At 42.3% G+C, this 15,925-nt stretch overlaps 1 protein-coding gene across 2 annotated transcripts in view; it reads right to left on the bottom strand.

Annotated features, from left to right (window-relative positions):
* hmcn1 (hemicentin 1) overlaps positions 1-15,925 on the bottom strand; it is an 86,808-nt gene that overhangs the window by 9,518 nt on the left and 61,365 nt on the right. For both annotated transcript variants that reach the window (XM_067596462.1, XM_067596463.1), the window contains exons 48-88: positions 15,798-15,884; positions 15,469-15,660; positions 15,179-15,352; positions 14,733-14,846; positions 14,465-14,610; positions 14,187-14,337; positions 13,703-13,897; positions 13,503-13,616; positions 13,191-13,378; positions 12,730-12,826; positions 12,485-12,646; positions 12,214-12,327; positions 11,901-12,103; positions 11,502-11,583; positions 11,264-11,395; positions 9,643-9,792; positions 9,307-9,466; positions 9,010-9,134; positions 8,701-8,884; positions 8,087-8,184; positions 7,612-7,890; positions 7,323-7,519; positions 7,078-7,159; positions 6,727-6,863; positions 6,494-6,635; positions 6,127-6,271; positions 5,802-5,929; positions 5,542-5,698; positions 5,157-5,278; positions 4,742-4,906; positions 4,322-4,429; positions 3,429-3,566; positions 3,193-3,327; positions 2,570-2,839; positions 2,117-2,307; positions 1,689-1,902; positions 1,303-1,437; positions 969-1,159; positions 730-811; positions 329-598; positions 3-173 (exon numbers count right to left, since the gene is read on the bottom strand). In XM_067596462.1, coding sequence (XP_067452563.1) covers positions 3-173; positions 329-598; positions 730-811; positions 969-1,159; positions 1,303-1,437; positions 1,689-1,902; positions 2,117-2,307; positions 2,570-2,839; positions 3,193-3,327; positions 3,429-3,566; positions 4,322-4,429; positions 4,742-4,906; positions 5,157-5,278; positions 5,542-5,698; positions 5,802-5,929; positions 6,127-6,271; positions 6,494-6,635; positions 6,727-6,863; positions 7,078-7,159; positions 7,323-7,519; positions 7,612-7,890; positions 8,087-8,184; positions 8,701-8,884; positions 9,010-9,134; positions 9,307-9,466; positions 9,643-9,792; positions 11,264-11,395; positions 11,502-11,583; positions 11,901-12,103; positions 12,214-12,327; positions 12,485-12,646; positions 12,730-12,826; positions 13,191-13,378; positions 13,503-13,616; positions 13,703-13,897; positions 14,187-14,337; positions 14,465-14,610; positions 14,733-14,846; positions 15,179-15,352; positions 15,469-15,660; positions 15,798-15,884 — 6,327 coding nt within the window. The remainder of the gene's footprint in view (positions 1-2; positions 174-328; positions 599-729; positions 812-968; positions 1,160-1,302; positions 1,438-1,688; positions 1,903-2,116; positions 2,308-2,569; positions 2,840-3,192; positions 3,328-3,428; positions 3,567-4,321; positions 4,430-4,741; positions 4,907-5,156; positions 5,279-5,541; positions 5,699-5,801; positions 5,930-6,126; positions 6,272-6,493; positions 6,636-6,726; positions 6,864-7,077; positions 7,160-7,322; positions 7,520-7,611; positions 7,891-8,086; positions 8,185-8,700; positions 8,885-9,009; positions 9,135-9,306; positions 9,467-9,642; positions 9,793-11,263; positions 11,396-11,501; positions 11,584-11,900; positions 12,104-12,213; positions 12,328-12,484; positions 12,647-12,729; positions 12,827-13,190; positions 13,379-13,502; positions 13,617-13,702; positions 13,898-14,186; positions 14,338-14,464; positions 14,611-14,732; positions 14,847-15,178; positions 15,353-15,468; positions 15,661-15,797; positions 15,885-15,925) is intronic.

Below are 15,925 nucleotides of genomic sequence, written 5' to 3'. Positions count from 1 at the left end.
ACCTGGACAAGGCTTTCCCCGACAACTGCGCGTCTCTGTGTCTGATCCTGCACAGTGGCGCCCTCCATTGGCAGGTAGAGGGTTGTTACACTGCCGCAGCCTCTTCTGGGACCCAACACCACAGGACACACTGCAAGGACCCCACTCTGCCCACTCTGAGTAGCCCCCATGGACTGGAAAACAAATAAATACACACATACATGACGTGTTAACCAATATGGATGATTTGTTTGCCTTTGCTTTCTTTTGTTCTTTACTGAGTAGAAGAAAGAAGAAAGAAAAATGGGTATATGTTACAGCAAAAAAATCACCACAATGTGCAGCTCACCTCGTACAGTGAGAGAGACCCTGACCAGCACAGATCCAAGCAGGTTTCTGGCCACACATTCATATTCAGCTGTGTCCTCCTTCTGGGCACTGCTGACCCTGAGGGAGCTGTTTGACAAGGTTGAAAAGTGGTCGTTGCCCAGCAGAGGACGTCCCTGGCGGGACCACTCTATGACAGGAGTAGGTTCACCCTCTGCCTGGCAGTTGAGCACTACTGTGGTGCCAGCATCCACCACTGTATTCACTGGCTCTATTACGATGGAGGGTGCACCTGGAAGAAGAGGCCAGATCCATGTGATTTAAAGCTCTAATAATTCTAACAATATGTTTTCATAGTGAATGTAGATTTAAAATACTAAAATACTTTAAATTAAATACTTTAGCTTTGACACAGACACTTACTTTGCAAGGTAAGTGTGACACTTCTTTCCACCACCCCAGCATCGTTTGTTGCCACACACATGTAGTTGCCCGCATCTTCACTCTACATAAAATTCAATTAAAACACACTTATAATTGTAAAAAAGTGACACTGTAAAAGTGTTAACATCATATACAGATCTTGCAGACTTTAACTTGGTATAAACACCACGTACAGTATAGACGTATACAACAATCTTCAGTCTTATATGATTTCCTACCACTGTGCCATAGATGGCCAGAGAGCCATTGTCCAGTTGACGGATGCGGTTGCTGATCTGAATGTTTATTCCACTTTTACTCCACTGGATGGTGGGCAGGGGGTCTCCCCGAACCTCACAATTCAAGATGGCATTGCCACCCAGAGGTTCAATACGGTTAGAGTGGAGGTCCCCATCAATGATAGGAGGCTCTAGATACAGACAGAGACGAATGGAAATGAGAAACTTTTGCCTTGACATAACAGAAATATTTCTTGACTGGGACAAATTTGAAAATGCAAATGTGAAATGAAGCTGAGTAAAATAGTTTCATGGCAGTGTTTTTTTTTTTTACCTTTCACATAGACAAAGCCCAGTGACTTGATGGTTCCTACATTGTTCTCTGCCACACAGGTGTAGGTGCCAGAATCGTCTTTACTCACTCTCTCTATCACCAGCTCACTGTGGCCATTCATATGATCATAGTGCACTACAGCGTCAACGACAGAAGACAATAAGAGAAAAAATACAGTTAAACAGTGACACAGTTCTTTGTTCCTCATGTGAAACTATTAGTACATTACTTTATTCTAATATATGACATATACTGTTGCTGCATAAAAACATAATTTAAGAGGACAGAAAAGTTGACTTTGATATGGATTTTGTGGGATGTTTCATTTCTCAGTGAATACTCTTTCATATAAATTATTTTCCTTATCTATGGTGATGTTTCCATACCTGGGATGATGTTGTTGTTGAAGGCCCATGTGATCTTGGGTGGGGGGATGCCACTGACCCCACAGCCCAGCAGGAGGCGCTCTCCCTTGTTGAGGGCCACATCTCCAAGCAGCTCAGTGAAGACAGGGTGGGTATGAACAGACAGGGTCACTGTCCGACTGTCCTGCCCGACAGTATTAGTGGCAACACAGGTGTAACTGCCCGCGTCATCCGGCTGGTAAAGATGGAGGGGAGACAAGGAAAGGGGAGGGAAATAAGAGAAAAGAAGCATGCACAAAAAAGTTTACATATCATTCAACATGCATACAGAACTATAAATACTATAACACTTGGAACTATAGCCAACTAAGCTAAACAGTATTGAACAGCAATCTACAGACATTAAGAAACCAACATATAATGTATTGTTTGTCCCGTGTGCTTCTCACCTGAGCAATGTCAATAACCAGCTCCCCAGAGGGCAGGATGGTGTACTCTCCTGTGCTGTCACTGAGAAGATTACCGTTCTTCTCCCAGGACAGGGTTGGTTGAGGGACGCCCTCTGCCACACACACCAGCTGGGCCTGACTGTTTTCCACCACTGCTACATCCTGCTCTGTGCCATGAATGGAGGGAGGGACTGCAAAGGTAAAGGAGGATGATTATATTAGGCAGTAAAGGTTATAGTTGCTCTAGAATTAGTTGTTGGCTGTTGTTATGATTTCATTTTTCCATATAATATTATCTAAACTACTCCTCTATAGTTAGAGTTACATAAAAAAATACACTCAGAGAGAGTATCTGTGGCCTCTAATGCCCTGAACACATTTTGAGCCACTTTATGCAGCAAACAAATGGAGGCGTATTGGCAAAGTAGGTTGCTGTTTTTGACTGAAACTCACTCTGTACAGTAAGGCTCATCTCCAGGCTGACAGTGCCTGCCACATTGGCAGCAGTGCAAGTGTATCGTCCAGTATCGCTTGGCTGGATAAAGGCGATCTGCAGGGAGCCTGAACTGAGCACTCGCTGGCGCACAGATTCACTGAGCGGCTGCCCGTCTTTATGCCATGTGACAGAAGGGGAAGGGGAGCCGTCAGCTTGGCACTGCAGTGTCACAGAGGAGTCCACAGGTGCCAGGTACTTTTGAGTCTCTGAGTTGATCACAGGAGGGACTGCCGGACACAATGCCAAGAGAAATACAACATGTAGTCAGTGTATCTAGAATATTCATTGGCATTATTAGCAAAAGAAGGAATCAGCAAGTGTGTATGCCTGACTAACTCAAATTTAGATGACTGGAGGGAATGCAGGTTGGAACTAGGAGGACACACATAACAATTATTTAACACGCAAATCTCTGGCAGAGGAATCAGGCTTAGTTTGATGTTGCTGCAGTTCCTACTGTTGGAAGATGGAAGCCAATAAATGTCACTGATAAAAAGTATTTTGTCCAACCCCTGTAGGCAACGACATATTATTATATGAGATGTTAATAGTTTTACCACTACTTGAGTGTGTGACTTACCTTGTACTCTGAGTTTGGTCTTGCCCAGCGCAGTGCCAGCAGGGTTTTGAGCCACACATATGTATGTTCCAGAGTCCGACACAGAAGCCTTAGAGATCTGCAGACTTCCATTAGGCAGCACTGTGAAACGTCCACCTATCAGGAACCAAGAGATGTGTCACCACTAATTAGTCAAGATCACTGACACACACACAGACACAGACACACACACACACACACACACACAGGATGATTACCTGTGGTGTGTATATTGATGCCCTCCTTCTGCCAGGTGATAGTAGGTCTGGGTGAGCCTGTGGCCCTGCAGGGCAGCGTGATGGGATTATTGAGGATCACATCCAGGGCGGGCGGGTGGGACTGAATCACTGGGAGCTCTGAGGAGACAGATGGAAAAAGAGTGATGCCCAGAAAGGTCTCAAGAGCAAAATTAAACAAATATCAAATAAAAGACAATGTATGATATAAAATTCATAGATAGAATAATTTTAATGACAGAACATACATTACTAATATATACATACAGTCACAGGGAATTGTTTTATTTTGGCTTCATAAATCTTATTTCACTTGTCTTTTTAAAGAAATAAACTCTAAATAAACATCTTTGATGTTGAGGCAAATAATAAAGTCCATTTACCACATGCATAAAAGTTCTGTCATTCGGAAACAGGAGTCCATTTTAATTCAAGATTGTGACATTTTTCCAGTTTTGCTTTTGACTTAATATGATCTCTGGACATCTTCAGTGGAAAATAAAATAACTACATTGGTGGGTAGAGTAAACAAAAAAGTAATTTTTTTCGCATGTGACACTTTTATCATAAGTGACATCTTGCGTTGTTTAAATTTCATTGCCTTATTTATCTTCAACAGTTATGTCATCTGAGCATTTGTAGGAGACTTATGTGTGGAAAAATTAGAAAAATCTAATCTCAACTTGGCAACGTTGCAGGTTACATTTGTCATGAAGTGATTGTAGTCGAAAATGTCCTTTCACTAAACGCTGAACCATATAAATAGACATGAGACTTCTATGAAAAGCAGTTAAGTCCTGAACACTTAATATTTTTGGCTTTTGCAGTCTGTATAGCCTCAAAACAGCAGAAAGTCATAGTAGTTTTGTTCTTACCCTGCACTGTGAGCTGTACGTGGCGATGGGTGGAACCTGCAGCATTCTTGGCTGTGCATGAGTAGCGTCCTGCATGACTGAGCTCAGCTGAAGTGATCTCGACTGCACCTGAGCACAGAGCAACACAAACCAAATCAACATAATTAATGACTATTAGCAGTTATGACAATTAATTTATAAAACACGTTCTCTATAAACATGTATTATGAGTCACTAATCTCACATATTTATTACTAATTATCCTCTTAATTGACACAGAGTTGTAGCCTGAACATATGACTGGAAACCAAACCTTACATACTGATACTAAATAAATACATACTTTTCCAGTGATTGAAGTATTTTGAGGCTGTTTGAAAAGTTATACCATATAAACCTTATGTACTTTTACATATACTTTTCAATGGGTATGATCCTGACCTGCTGGCAGGATGCTGTATCCTTGTCCCTGATTGGGCAGCTTCATGCCGCCTTTGCTCCAGTGGATTGTGGGCTCTGGGACGCCAGATGCAGTACAGGCAATGACCACTGGGGACAGTCTGGTTACAACTAGCTCTGTGGGTTCATCTGCTATAGACGGAGGAACTAAGAGGACAAATGACAACAGTTAAAAGGTGGAATCTAAATATTTAAACTTTGCACTGAGGTATGATCTTAAAATAAATTTGTGAGATTTTAAGAAAGAGGAAAAAGAAGGTTTTAGAACTAATTCCAGCTGTTTTTAAATCATCAAAGCTCGAGTTTGCACCAAAATGTTTACAATAGAGGGATTAGTTCAACCAAACATGCAACACTTATGGACATATTGTATCATTTTGTTAATAATGCCACTCACCTTGGACAATGAGGTTAATGGATCTGGAGTCTACCCCTGCCTCATTAGAGGCAACACACTCATAAACAGCTGTGTCCTCCACTGTAGGCGCTATAACTACCAGGGAGCCTGATGATAGTAATCTGCAATTTTTTTTTAAAAAAAAGAGGAAGTTAGTATTTGGAGTATCAACATATGACAATGCAAAAATAGGACAGGGTGTAAAATAAAAATGTTATCTTACTAAATAAATGCTCATACAATATACAGTATACAGTATGTTAAATATGTTAAATTATTATAAAATGTCTATAATGTTCAGGTATTGTCTTTTCATTGAAATCTTGCCCTGAGGACTTTTAAGATCTTGAATAAGGAAACAGAGAGGGAGAAAACCTGGATCAACCTGTACATATTCTGGTTCTGGTCAGTATTGATGGCTCGACCGTTTTTCGTCCAGCTGACAGTGGGCTTGGGTATGCCGGTGGCCTCACAGGACAGGGTGGTCTGAACATTGACTGTAACTGTCACATTGTTGCGACCGTCAGCAATGGAGGGAGGTACTGAAAGATGGGAACCGGAGAATTACTGGGTGACTGTGTTTGCGGGTGATGGAGACAGTTTGAAAGTATTCAAGATTTTTGTATTCACATGTTTATCACTCACCATACACTTGCAGATCCACTTTCTTGCGTTGTGTCCCAGCTTGATTTGTTGCCATACAGAGGTAGCGGCCTGTGTCGGTCACCTGAGCGCTGTTAATGTGTAAAGACCCATCCTCTGCAAACCTGTACCTGCACATATGTTCATACAAACTGAGTTAGATACAGCGTCTGGGAAATGCCAGTAATAGTGTGGTGCTATGCAGATTTGGGGTCCTGGAGATCATTAAAGCATGATTTTATCTACAAAATTCTATATGCATGTAATAATTGTAAAATCATAATAATAATAAACAACAACAACAATATTGTGTGACGTTCGGGTTTACCTGGGGTTGTTTCCTGCCAATATGGCACCATGTTTCCTCCAGGTTACACGAGGTGGAGGCACTCCATTTACAATACACTCAAGCACTGCTGGCTTGTTGATGTGCACTGACACTGTCTCGGAGCCATCCTTGATAGTTGGGGCCACTGAGGGGACACACGGACAGATTGATAGACACATGTTTTATTTACTCTTTTGCATCTTTGTGATGATTTTAGTTCTATAACTATTTAATAAGGAAACTGCACAGAAACAAATTATCTTCTCATCAGCTAATTTATATAAAAGGAGGAATATTTCAAGATTCAAGAAACTTCATTGTAGATTCTCTATACGTATATACTTGTAAATACAAGATATAACTGTACCATTGACAGCCAGGTTAAACTGTCGGGTTGTCTTTCCAGCGACGTTGCTGGCCACACAAGTATACTGAGCTTTGTCGCTGAGGTCAGCCAAGTTGATCTGTAAGTAGCGGCCACCGGACAGAACACGTACACGGGCGGAGGCCTACACAAAGATAAAAAGTCATTAATGAAAATATTTCAGGGCAAGATATATAGAGATATACTGTAGATAGATGTTTGTTTGATTTTCTCACCTGCAGTGGTTGACCATCTTTGAGCCAGGTCAGAGTTGGAGGTGGAACGGCATCAGATTTGCACTCCAGAGTCACTTGTCTGTTCCGCAGCACCGACACATCCTGAGGTGTGCTCTCTCCCGCAATGTTAGGGGGAACTGGTACAGCAAATGGCAATGATGTGAGTTTTATAGCCCAGTCTCATTTAAAGACTTTTAAAGAATTTTTTTAAATCAATTTTCTAATAAAGCATGATAATTAGTAAAAATTAATTCAGTTAAATATGTATTTGTAATACATGTAAATTACCTGCAAGCCATAGATTGTTTTCAAAACATTATGTACAGTGCACACTGTGTATATGTTACCCACCATGCACTCGAACCAGGAACTCCTTGTCATCATCTCCTGCTGGACTGTTAGCTAAGCAGCTGTATCTGCCTGTGTCCTCCAACTGAGTACATGTGGAAAAAAGTGTGAGAACAATGGAAAAAGATGCAAACATGTTTATGTTATCATATATAGTATGTAATGTAATAGTTTTCATGTTTTATAGAAAAATGATTAAATTAAAATTAAAGGTGTGAGTAATGGGATTTCACAATAGTCACACTGACCTGTGCCGAGGCCACACGGAGCACCTCTCCTCCCCGGAGGAGGCGAAGGCTGTCTGTTTGGGGGAGCGGACGTCCATCCTTCAACCAGGTCAGGGAGGGTGTAGGGATACCTGAAGCTTCACACTGGAGCTCCAGTACATTATTCACCACCACAGATACTTCTTCTGGTGCACCAGAACCTTTGATGCTTGGAGGGTCTGACAAAGAAATTAAGAAACTAAGAAATACTTCTTTTGACATCCATGAATCAAACACTGAGGTTAAAAGCCATGATCTGCTCTTCACTCACCCAGCACTTTCAGGTTGAAGTGACGGCTAGCTTGACCAGCAGTGTTGTTAGCCACGCAGGTGTAGCGTCCTGTATGATTGACCTGAGCCTGAGTGATCTGTACAGTGGTGTTCAGGTTGAGGAATCTGAGGTGGTGGTCAGGAACTAGAGTCACCCCCTCTCTGAGCCAGGACACAGTGGGGGTCGGGGTCCCATCAGCAATACACAGCAGAGAAGCCAAGTTTCCTCTGACTACAGTCACATCGTCTGTGCTCCCTGCTCCATCCAGACCAGGAGGGACTGAGAAAAGTAATGTAACAACAACTCGTTAGCTTTTGTTTTTCAGTTTGACTGGCGATATCTCAAAGAACAGGAACACTAGATAACACCAAAAATTACAGTTAATTATTTATTGTTGAGGAGAATCTTTGGGCTGTTTTTTGTTGATTTGATTCTTCAGCTCTTACAAGTCAGCAATGCAGGTTTTCAGACTCACCGTGCACCTGCAGGTTATAATGTCTGTTGTCCACTCCTGCCCTGTTTGATGCCACGCAGGTGTAAGTGCCACCATCAGACACCTGGGTGCGTGTAATCCTGGCAGATACAAAAGGTACAATATTTAAGTATCCTGATATCTTTGAGCTGTAAAAGCTGTAAAATAATATTTCATATTTTGTTTTTCCAACAGTTTCTTAGGGCAGATACCATTTATTAGACTAATTATTACTGTAGATGAACATTTTAGATTAATGTTTTTATTCATCTCTAAATGTGACATTCTTTATGTTAGAAATGATTTCATGGTGATCATTATGGTGATTTTTTAGGCAGGTCATTGATCCAATAGTAGGAAAAAAGCCAGGATACAGTAGGCCTTTAAATAGAGAAATCATTCATGAGTAAAAAGATGCAACTACACTAAGGTTTTCTTGCTGGTTTGATGGCCAAAGAGTGACCAATATCTTACCCTTACAATTTGCAATATGTTGCAATCATCTCATATACATATACAGTACACATACAAATTTATCAGACCACCATTTTCCCGACAAAAGAAGACATTCTTAATGCAGCATTGTCTTGTCATCATCTTATCATCCACTGACCTACCGGAGCACCTGTCCAGCAGAGAGGAGCCGTATGTGGGAAGACACTGGCAGAGGAAGGCCATTTCTCAGCCAGTTAAGCTGGGGCGGAGGAGAGCCTGTAGCAACACACTCAATGTTGACAGACTTGTCCAGGACTGTGGTCAACTCCTCCACTGTCTCACTTTTGCCCTCGATCACAGGAGGCACTAGAGGAACAAATGGAGAACAAGGTCAGTGATGTGAAAACAAGCTCAAACATCAAGGAGAGATATGATTGCGGAAAACTGTATAATACATGTAGTAAGTCTTTTAAAAAATTAATTAAACCCACCATAAACATTTAGATTGAATATCCTGTCCTCCTCTCCTGCACTGTTGGTGGCTACACAGGTGTATTTGCCACTGTCTGTGGTCTGAGCTCTAGTCACAGAGAGTATGCTGCCATCTGGACTGATCCTGAACCAAAAGCAGCACCACATAGTCGCTGTTATCATCATAACATCACCTAACCATCACAAACATTACAAAAAACCTGTTAGTTGATGTGAATATCTTTCTACAGATGAGTCTCCTTTGGCACACTATAAAATCCCATTTTGTTACTGTTTTTTGGCACGTATCACTGTACCTGTACCCTGTGCTCCCGGTACTAGTGATGACTTCCCCATCCTTCAGCCACTGGATGGTTGGAGTCGGGGTTCCCTGGACACGGCAGAGCAGCTGTATGCTTTCATTTAGCAGGACTCCTATCTCACTGGGCAGCTCTGATCCAGAGATACTGGGAGGGACTTAACAGAGAGTAGCTGTTGTTAGCTGCAATCCAGTGCATACAACAAGAATTTACAAACTGGTAAATGCAAGGATTTGTATAGTAACATATAAGATGGACATGTTAATCTTACTGTAATAATTTTACAAGTTAGGATTTTCTATAGAGAGTTAAAACCTAAAGATTTACATGTACCTTGTATGGTGAGGTGGTAGCTCTTGCGTGCTTTGCCCTCCACATTGGAGGCCAAACATGTGTAAGTGCCACTGTCAGAAAGCTGTGACCGTGCAATCTGAAGCTTGCTGCCTCCTGAAAAGATGTGCATCTCCAGAGACTCTGAGTTCTCTGAAAAAATATAAAATTCATACATTTGATAATAAATTAAAGGACTATGACAAAGCACTCAATCAAAGATCCAGCACTCAACCACTATTACCTCCACGACAATATGATGAGGAAACAGTTTTTCCTGAGAGCAGTCTCTAATCAGTTATGTGACGTTCTACATAACAATAGTTTGAGGATTTTCAGTCAGGATTTAGAGCGCATCATAGCACAGACACAGCACTGGTGAAAGTCACAAATGACCTCCTAACTGCCTCGGACAAAGGATTTGTCTCTATACTTGTCCTGTTAGATCTTAGTGCCGCATTCGACACAATCGACCACCAAATCCTTTTGCAGAAACTGGAACATTTAATTGGCATTAAAGGAACTGCATTAAGCTGGTTTAAGTCCTATTTATCAGACCGATTTCAGTTTGTACATGTTAATGATGAATCCTCCGTGAACGCAAGGGTTAGACACGGAGTTCCACAAGGTTCTGTACTTGGACCAATTCTATTCACCTTGTATATGCTTCCTTTAGGTAATATTATTAGCTTTGCTACATTGGCTTCCTGTAAAATCTAAAATAGAATTTAAAATCCTTCTCCTAACTTACAAAGCCCTTAATGGTCAGGCACCATCATATCTTGAAGAGCTCATAATACCGTATTATCCCACTAGAACACTGCGCTCCCAGAATGCAGGCTTACTGGTGGTTCCTACAGTCTTTAAAAGTAGAATGGGAGGCAGAGCCTTCAGCTATCAGGCTCCTCTTCTATGGAACCATCTACCAGATTCAGTCCGGGGTCCAGACACCCTCTCTACGTTTAAGAGTAGGCTTGAAACTTTCCTTTTTGATAAAGCTTATAGTTAGGGCCGACCAGGCTCGCCTTGGATCAGCCCTTAGTTATGCTGCTAACAGCCTAGACTGCCGGGGGACTTCCCATGATGCACTGAGCTCCTCTCTCCTGCTCCTCCTCTCCATCTGTATGCATTCATGTAACATCAATGCATGTCACTAACTTGGCTTCTTCCCCAGATTTTTTTGTGCTTACTCATCTCGCAGGAAACCCTGGGTTGCAGGCCAATCCTTTGCAGTCCTTCGCAGTCCTGTTGGCATCCTTCCCTGGCTATTGATACTGCTGTTGCTGCTGTTATTGTTATGATTGTTGTTATCCCCCCCCCCTCAAAGCAGATGGCCATCCACCAAGAGCTGGGTTCTGCTTGAGGTTTCTACCCGTTAAAGGGGAGTTTTTCCTTACTGCTGTCGCCAAGTGCTTGCTCATGGGGGAATTGTTGGGTCTCTGTAAATTAAAGAGTACGGTCTAGACCTGCTCTATGTAAAAAGTGCCCTGAGATGACTTTTGTTGTGATTTGGCGCTATATAAATAAAAATTGATTGATTAATTGATTGATTTGTATGATTACTAATAAACTTAATGACGGTATACAGCACTTAGATCATAGAGCTATAGCCATACAGGCTCACCTATGGGTCGTCCATTCTTCAGCCAAGTGAGGCTAGGAGGAGGAATTCCAGTAGCATCACAGGCGAAGGTGACTGGGTTACTGATGGTTTCCACAACTCTCTCCTCTGCTGGGCCATCGATGCTGGGAGGTACTGAAAGGGGAGGGAGAGAGAAAGATTTTGTCATTAAAATAAAATGCTTATCTTTGTTTCAAAATGTAGTGCATGTTTATATAAATGATTGTCTAGAGTTTAATACCGTAAATATTCAAGTGGAAGTTCTTGTCCACCTGACCAGCAACATTGGTGGCCGTGCACACATATTGCCCAGTATCAGACACCTGAGGAACAAAAGACACCGTTTTACTCATTATCATATAGCTTTGTACTGAAAGCTTTATGTTATGTCCAGCTAGAAAGTAATTTTTGGAAAAAACACAAGACTTAGAGGACACATTTTACTTTCAGGCAGAAAGAACAGTGGTTTGTTTGCAAAAAACAAGCAGAACTGGGCAATTAGTTTGAGAAATAACAGCCACTAAGGCTGAAAAAAGGTAAACGAGACTACAAAAACTCATTCTTCAATCAACAGAAAATCAGAGACAAAAAGGCATCAGAGTACTGGCCACGCTGCTTGACTTGACAAACTATCACTCACCTCTGAGCCTTTGATTTCCAGCATCTGCCCGTCTGCCAGGATGCGCAGGTTGTCTGATTCTGTCACCACCCTGCCGTTCTTGTACCAAGTGATGGTGGGAGGAGGTACAGCGTTGGACTCACACTCCAGAGTTACTGATCTTCCAACTAGTACATTGACAACCACAGGAGAGTCCCCACTATTGTCCCGGATACTGGGAGGAACTGGGAGGCCGAGAAGAGAGGAAAATTTTTACTGACACTTTAGGATGTAAAACTACAGGCCAAAGTCAGCTGCTTAGTATTAAGTACATATAGCGTGGATGTGGACTGACCGAAAACTGTGAGGTAGATGTGTTTATAAGCTTCTCCTGCTGCGTTCATGGCCACACAGCTATACTTCCCACCATCAGATACTTTTGCTTTCAGGATCTGTAAAGTACGACCGCCTAGAGGCACAAATGCAGACACAGACGCATTAATTAGGCATTTGTACTCGATATACTATTCATTCTTCTTTAATATGGCTTCACATTTTCACTTTGATAAATGATTACTCTTCTAAATGTGACCCTGTGGGTGTAGATCTTTCCAAGCCTGCAGTACCTGGCAAGATGAGTGCATTGTTGTTGGCCTGAATGGGGCCCTTGTCATTTAGCCAGCTCAAGGTGGGAGGCGGGAAGCCAGTAGCTTCACAAGAGAGAGACACAAAGTTGTTCACCACCACTGTCACATTCTCAGGACTCGGGCCTATAACCACAGGAGGCACTGAAAGGAAAAAGAAAGTCCACATTCAATATATATTACAGAAAAAAGAATATTTTACAAATCATTGTCCACGTGTGACTCACCATGAACATTAAGATTAAAGGATTTTTCTGCACTTCCAGCCACATTGTCAGCCACACACACATAGCGTCCTGTATCAGACACTTGAGCAGTCAACACCTGTTGATGAAACATACAGTATATAGTAAGTAAGAATACAGATCAAAGCATCAGTTTGGTAACCTTACAATCAGATGTAATGTTCACAGATGAGTGAGACAAAGAAAAATATTTAATAAATAGAATATTTATATTGCAAATTGTGGTGGACTTAGTTTCAAGAAAAAGTCTAACATCGAAGGTAGTATTTATTGCAGTGTACAGGCATTTATAGTTTTATGGTTGTGTCCTACAAATGAATGAATGAATGAATGAATGAAAGAAATGAATGAATCTTAAATTACGTCAGTGCTATGTATGTAGTAAATTTAAGATGGAATTTGACTGCACAAATAGGCTACTGTCTGTTATTCTTGGTTGTCACCTGAAGTGTTCTTCCATTGGACAGGATTCTATGTGGACCATCAGAGCTGATTGGCTGGTTGTCCTTAAACCAGGTGATCTTGGGGGCGGGGTTTCCATCCACGTGACATTCCAGTCGGGTAGTTTTATTGACCAGGACTGTTACCTCATCAGGCAAGTCGCTGTCTGATCCCCGTATGGTCGGCGGCACTGGTGCAAGACAGAAATACAGATAAATAAACAGGCAAATATGACAAAGCAAAAATGAAAAAAGATAATTTTCTCAGCTCTGTTAAAATGACGTTTATATGTACCCCAAATGCAAAGTACTCACATAATACTCTGACATCATACTGAATGGAGTCCTCTCCCGCTTCATTGACAGCCACACATGTGTATCTGCCTGAGTCCTCAGCCTGAGCCCTGGGAATCTGTAATACTCGCCCCCCTGAGAATAAAACACTAAAAGGTTAGTATGAACTCATTCTCTACCTTGCTGCCTCTCTTTCTGTCCGTTTCCTTTGTCTGTCTCACCTGGAAGGATCAGAACTTTGTCGTTGGAGGCCAGTGGCTGTCCATCTTTGTACCAGGTGAGTGTTGGAGGGGGGACAGCATTGGTCTCACAGTATAGAGAGATGGGATTATTGAGTATCACATCACGAACATCCCCTCCGAAACCTGGGGGAGACGTGGTATCACCAACTCCAGGTCTGTTGAAATTAGGTGGAACTGAACAGGGTGATAAGAAAAAGAAAAAAAAAATCTGAAGCCCATGAACATTTATATAAGTAGTGTGACACATAAGCAAGTGTATGTATCTGCATTTATCTCAAAGGATGTTAATCGACGTTTAAATCAATGGTATTCTTGGAAGCACAAGCTATATCTACAGTTATTAAGAACAAGCAGTTTTGGTATCACAATTAAAAAAGCAAAACTACCAGCACAGGAATTATTTCTGAGCCCATGAAAAGCACAAATTGTCTCAGGTACATTATCATCAGTCAACCCAGTTCACCTTGTATATTTACATCAAAGTCCTTCTCATCCTCTCCAGCTATATTAGTGGCCACGCAGGTGTAGCGGCCGGTGTCTGACACCTGAGCGTATTTAATCTGTACAATGCGACCGTTGGCTTTGATGGACACATGGTCATCTGCCCGCAGGATCTGTGGAGGAGAAGAGGAATCAGAGGAGAGAAAAAGTGTTTAATTCCAATGGAAAATGTTCTACTACTAGCAGACAGGTGTAAAAACAGTAGAAAGGCTCCACTGGTGACAAATGAAGACTCTCTACCTGTCCGTCCTTGTACCACTGCAGTGCTGGGGTAGGAAAGGCCTGAGCTGCACACTCCAAGGTCAGCGTGCTGTTGACCTTGATCTTGACTTCTTTGGGGGCCAGTCCTTCCCCTGGGATATCATTCTTATTGATCTGTGGGGGAACTGAAATCAAGAAACACATATAAGTGTTATGAGTGATTTTAATGATTCAGCAGGAACATCCAGCATGCTTCATAGATGCATGCATGATGTACCAAACAGGAAAACAAACCAAATGATCTCACCATAAACTTTGACCTCATAGTGCTTCAGTGTCTCTCCAGCCTCATTAGTGGCCACACAGGTATATCTCCCAGCATCCTCTTCTTTAGCATTGAGGATCTGCAGCGTTCGCCCACCTGTGAAAGCATGGGTGATGAATGCCAAACGATGTAACATACTCTTGTTTTCTATGGTTCAAGAGCAACTTCACACCCCTGAAAAATCTTGTTTTTGCTGACCTCCCCTGGTTTAACTTCTCAACTTGTTGCAGTGATGTACAGGTGTACTCCAGGACCCCATGACATCATTGTTGGATGTGGTTGCAGGTGCAACAGAGCACACTTCTGACCACACCCATCAGTGATGCTGGCTGGTCAGAGGTGAAACTAACTTTCAACCGCAGATGGCAGTAAAACCTTGCTTTTCACCCTGGTGTTAAGTTAGACTTTAAATAGACGTGATCTCAAACCTGGAAGGACTCGGACGTTGCGGCTGGACTCAAACGGAGTGCCGTCTTTGAGCCAAGTGATCAAAGCAGGAGGGTAAGACTGGACTTCACACACCAGGGAGGTGGGGCTGCTCAGGGTTACTGTCACCTCCTCTGCTGAACCGTCAGGACCCGACCCAGCAATGGTGGGGGAAACTAGCAAGAAAAGGAGGAATCAAATCGAAGCAATGACTGTAATCCACCTGAAACATTTTGGTTCAGTTATTAAATGATCCTCAGTGTATTAAAAAGAGTAATAGCTGTGTTTGTACCCAGGACATTGAGGTTGAAATGCCGGCTGCGGTCCCCTGCACTGTTAGACGCCAGGCAGCTGTACCTGCCGGTGTCTGCAACTTGGGCACCAGAGATTTGGAGGAAACGGCCATGAGACAACACTTGGTGCCGCCTGTCAGGCACTAGTTGCTGTCCATCCTTCAGCCATTTAATCTCTGGCACGGGGTTACCTGGGAAATCATTAAGGGTTAACAGAGTGGCACTAGCAGCAGAGAGATTATCTTTAATGTCATCTAGATTCAGGAGAGACTAGTCACTGGTAGAGCATGTGATTTCAATATCAAGGAGTGTATACTATGTCAATTACCTGAGGCCTCACAGGTGAGAGTGATGTTGTGTTTCTCCTTGACTTTAGTATCGACCACAGTTCCCTCGCCCACAATGCTTGGTGGAACTGTCAAATTAAACTGAAAATCAATTAAATGGTTCTCACTG

The sequence above is a fragment of the Thunnus thynnus genome, chromosome 8 (assembly GCF_963924715.1).
Source record: "Thunnus thynnus chromosome 8, fThuThy2.1, whole genome shotgun sequence".
Lineage (NCBI taxonomy): Eukaryota > Metazoa > Chordata > Actinopteri > Scombriformes > Scombridae > Thunnus > Thunnus thynnus.
The sequence above is the reverse complement of the archived record's forward strand: the minus strand, read 5'-3'. Positions and strand labels throughout refer to the sequence as shown.